The sequence below is a fragment of the Bactrocera dorsalis genome, chromosome 3, assembly GCF_023373825.1.
Source record: "Bactrocera dorsalis isolate Fly_Bdor chromosome 3, ASM2337382v1, whole genome shotgun sequence".
Classification (NCBI taxonomy): Eukaryota; Metazoa; Arthropoda; class Insecta; order Diptera; family Tephritidae; genus Bactrocera; species Bactrocera dorsalis.
In genome coordinates, this window is record NC_064305.1 from 90,616,408 (window position 1) to 90,620,979 (window position 4,572).

At 40.8% G+C, this 4,572-nt stretch overlaps 1 protein-coding gene across 1 annotated transcript; it reads right to left on the reverse strand.

The window, feature by feature from the left end:
• Nucleotides 1–658: 658 nt before the first annotated feature.
• On the reverse strand, nucleotides 659–2,061 carry LOC105225480 (putative gustatory receptor 57a). The gene is made up of 3 exons (XM_011203961.2): nucleotides 1,114–2,061; nucleotides 856–1,017; nucleotides 659–778 (listed from the first exon to the last, which is right to left on the reverse strand). Exons 1-3 carry the CDS (start codon nucleotides 2,059–2,061, stop codon nucleotides 659–661), a joined length of 1,230 nt encoding a protein of 409 aa, XP_011202263.2.
• Between the last annotated feature and the right edge of the window lie 2,511 nt (nucleotides 2,062–4,572).

The following is a 4,572-nucleotide window of genomic DNA, read 5'->3' on the forward strand; positions in this document are numbered from 1 at the left end:
TTGGCGTGGTTTGTTTCGTCATCGGCTCACCTTTCGTCCGACTGATCGTCTGTTTTAGGCTCGCAAGCATAGATCCAATAGTCATCGTCAGTAATAATACGTTTCATGAATCCTGGTAGTCTGAAAGTTGACCCTGTTTTTCGAAAAACTGTCGTAATTTTGGAACCAATCGTGGTTTCACTTTTCTTAGGCCCAAATGATCTTTTAAAATGGTTTTCACCGATCCTTCCGATATTCCAGCGATGCCAGTAAGATCTTTGATTGTTGATCGTCGATTCTCAAGTATCAAATCTTTAATTTTATTGACATGTTGATCATCAGTTGATGTTGCTGGCCGTTCTGGATGAGGTTCATCGTTCTTGACTCTCAATTTTCATTTATTTAAATACTCGAAGCAGAGGAGAATATGACTATTCGAAAAGTTATCGCAAAGTTACCACTATATGAATCGTTTTAATCGATTTTAGGTTATTAAATATTTTAAGAGCCCTAATAGCTATATATGTCGTAATATATTTTCAATAAAACATTACATTTTGCTTAAAAACGAAAATTTTGTATAATTTATTAAATTCCAAGTGCATAACATTTTCAAACAATAAAAACGAAATCACTCTTTGTTTACCAGTGTAATAACTCCATTTGCCCACGACGCACTTTAAAGGTCGCCAACCCAATCGTGCAAAGCGTTCTTCTGTTCCTCGATTTGTTGACCCATTAATTGGGTCATACGGAACTGTATGAGTATGAGCAGATAATTGAAGACGACTGCCGTTATCTGTTGAATGGAAATTGAAAAAATATGCAGCGAAATGTTGAAAAAGTTTGAAAATAATTATCGCACACTCCACCAACCGTTGCGATGATGGTTCTATTGAAGATCATATTGAAACCGCAAGTGAATTGAATTTTGTTTTCCAGGCGCCAGTGCATTGTGGCGTCCACCATGCGTTTGGCCGATTTGAAGTTGGGAAACCAAATGTCTATTTGTTCGACTAGATGCAAGCAACGTTTGCCCTGAAAAAGCAGTAACAGAGTTCAATATTACATTGCAATCGAAATAAAAGCACAGAGTTCAGCGCACTCCTGCGGGTGGTGCGAACGGCGTCTCACCTCCTCAACCGCCATGCTGCAGTAGTTGGGGGTAGAGATGAATTTGTGCAACGGCACTATGAGCCACATTGCGCCATACGCGAAGAATATGCCGTCATCGCCTTTGCCGATCGAGTGACCGAAGAGCATGTACAGTATGTTGGTGACCAGCGTGAAATCGTGCAATAAGACCGCCACCAAGGCAGCGCGGTAAACGTCATTAATGTCATCGATGATTTCGTGAAAACTACGCACCATACCCACGAGGCACTGTAGACGAACTTCACATATCCGCACTTCTGGGAAATTCGTCAACAAAAAGTCGGCATTGAGCAACTTTTGCAGCAGACGAAAACGAACACTTAGAATTTGGGCGAAGCCTGCATGCAAATAGCAAGTATGATTCGGGCCGCTAGTGCTCAACAAATATAAAAATATGAAGAAGCAAGCCTGTGGCACTCTATCCGGTACCTCGTGTATTATAGTCCAAGTGACGGCAGAGTAATGGACCATTGGTAAAATTGCCACTTTAATTAGATTCTTGCGCAGCAACTTGTGATAGTTCAAATTCACCCCGAACTCGCGTATCAGCTGCTGGTCCAATGCATCCAAGCGATCGTAGAGTGCAATGTGGCCGCGCACCTTCCTCAGCATCAAGTACATGACGAGCACATGGTTTAAAGGCGTCATGAGCACCTCCAAAGCATAGATGGTTAGCTTGAGCTGGTCCATCGCTTCGATGCGCTCGCGTTGAATGGGATCGTTAAACAGCTGATACAGGCCAAGCAGCAAGGCGATGAATATGACGTTGGGGAAGGCGATTGTGTAGAGTATTGTCCAGCGGTTGACCACATACCTTCCCCTGTGATACCAAAAGCCGTTGCATGCAGTCAGAAATTGCATTGAGACAAGGAAGGCGTTCGCTTGGTATATGCTGCGTGGTCGGTAGACGAAGTCCCGCCAGCCCATGATTGTGTGTCGAAGTCCAAACCGAGACTGAATGACACTTACCGTAGCTACCGATGCACGGCAAACATTGCGTAATTTTTACAAATCCTGATGGGAAGGTGCGACTATGAAGCCATTAGCATAATTAAGTCTCCATTTAAATTCGAATTAGTGAAATGAAATCAAAGTGAGCTTAATCACATTAGCGCACCATTTTTGATAGTTCATCGATATTGGTGTGAAAAAAAATGATTCTAGAGCGGATAAAACGCGATAGTTACCCCAAAATAAATATATATTTTTTATGTTTGAATTGGTGAATGGGTGAATGCGTGAAAAATAGTTGTAATTTTGCTCCCAGAAAAGCAAAGACAAGTGAAGCAGAGACAAGTGAAAAGTGCTGATGAGCGCCCCTATGGCCAACCATAACGTGATTTTTGGTTACAGAGGAAACTTTTTGGAAGGCGTTCATAATTTTCTTTTTGATTAAATGTTTTTTCTAAAATCTTTGTCACATTTTATGCATTATATGTCATATTTATTATCTTTCTTTCCCGTAATCCTAGTAAAATTATTGTTTCGGCTACATGACATGGAAATATGCGATGTAAATTCCACTTTCTCCCTTACCAAATGCCTTAGATAAAAATAATTGATGGGAAACCCATAAATTTTCCTCTTCAATCCCGTTGATGCAAAAGGTAGTCAACGAAATTTGAGGAAATTATTTCTTTGTGAAAATATTTATGGCAATCAAAGTAATCAAAAACATTAGGGAAGCGAAGTTTTATACAACTGAATTCAAATACATTCAGTTTATAGACAGTGGGGTCACTCGGTGGCCACTCGGAGAAAAATTAAAATAATTTCAAGAAGCATTTTATCTATTACTTTTGTTGAATAACGAATGTAACTCTTACAGAAGTGGATAAGTACTTGACCCAACCTCGATTTCTCATGCATACAAGGTATAAAAATTTTTCGGTGAGCTAATTCGTTTTGTGATAAACTTTTGGTTGTTGTTGTTGTTTTAGCAGGTACCTAGTCCCTGTTGGAATGGTAAGGATTAGCTAAGTTGTCGTCGACGTCATCTAACGGAAGACCCAAGAAACGTGCTGTTTTGACGGGGTTGGACCAAAAGAAGACCGGTATCAAATGAGTGGAGTTGGTGGGGCATGCAAAGAGATGGCCAGTACCATGCGGAAAATCATTGCACGCAGGACATATATTGGATATGTCGGGGTTTATTTTGGATAGAAAATAGTTTAACCTGCTATAGTACACAGAACGGAGCTGCGCACGAGTCACTCTAGTTTCTCACGACAACTCGAGCACTTCGTCTGCAATGGGTAGTGGTTTGACTCCGAGTACGCCATTAACTGGAAGGGAGTCGATGGAGGTGTTGATGGTTCCACTGTGAATGGCGGTCAGTGCTTGTTGGAAGTTTGTTGCGTCCGAAATCTGATCGGCGTATTGTCTAATGTCGTCGACGTAATTGAGAAACAATCTCTTGATGTTCCTAAGAAGCAGTTACGCTCCGAGTAAGTGACTGAAGGGTTGATTTCTGCGAAAGCAAGAAATTGTTCTTCAATGTTGCTTAGTGCTCACATGACTTACTATCAGAGAACCGATTCGTCTTGAAGTGATCCCCGATCTCGATTGCATTCACCATACCATCGATAAATACTTCATCCCTAAAACTTTAACTAAGTTCATCCATGCACTGCTGCTGCGATAACCCACGTCGGAGATAAAAATTTTAAGTTACTGCGGCCTTTATAAACCTTAAACCACTGTGCAATTGACTTGCGTAAACACAATTCTAACCAAATAATCAGTTGTGACTAATTGCCCACTCATCTCATGGCTATGCCAACTTGACATATTTATTACACATTGCCTAATATAATTCCATTACCGAAAACAATTTATGAAAGCCAGAGGCATCGTTAAGCTGTCATTGCGGCAATCAAATTTCGGCGCTCCTCAGCCAGCTGAAAGACAGGCCGCGGCGCGTGGTCAATGGCAGAGTTTCGGCAGCTTGCCGCTGGGCAATAACTTTATCCTCTTTGTCATTGCATGCAATTCCATGCTTCGTGCGAGTATTCTGTCTTTATGTCTTTTACTTTTTTTGTTGCTTCTCCAATCATACACACATTCCAAGCGCCCGTTGATTTGATGTCCAGCGAGCTACGGTGAACTGTTATTTATATTTTCTCAATAATGCGCCACTCAAAGGCACCCATGGCTCTGATGTATCAATAACGATTGACGATTTATTTGCGTTTTGTATTATATTTCAAACGGGAATCCCATTTCATGAATATTTTCGCAATGGAATGGCATTTAATGCGTTTCCTTATGTTTTCTTTTCTTGCTTCGTGCGTTGCTTTTTTATCATCTTCACAGGAAAGCTATGAGGATATTGGTGAACAAAGAATTTTCCGTGTTGTTGTTGTGTGAGTTATTGCTTTCGGTAATTCCCACAATTATTACGGAACGCAATTAATATCGATGGTTTTACTAACCCAA

Bases quoted from the DNA above. Each gene is read 5' to 3' on its own strand.
- LOC105225480 (XM_011203961.2), bottom strand. From the start codon at position 2,061: ATGGGCTGGCGGGACTTCGTCTACCGACCACGCAGCATATACCAAGCG. The intron at 1,018-1,113 runs GTGAGACGCCGT...CTGCTTTTTCAG, and splicing joins GCAGCATGGCGGTTGAGGAG to GGCAAACGTTGCTTGCATCT. The intron at 779-855 runs GTTGGTGGAGTG...TCCATTCAACAG, and splicing joins ATAGAACCATCATCGCAACG to ATAACGGCAGTCGTCTTCAA.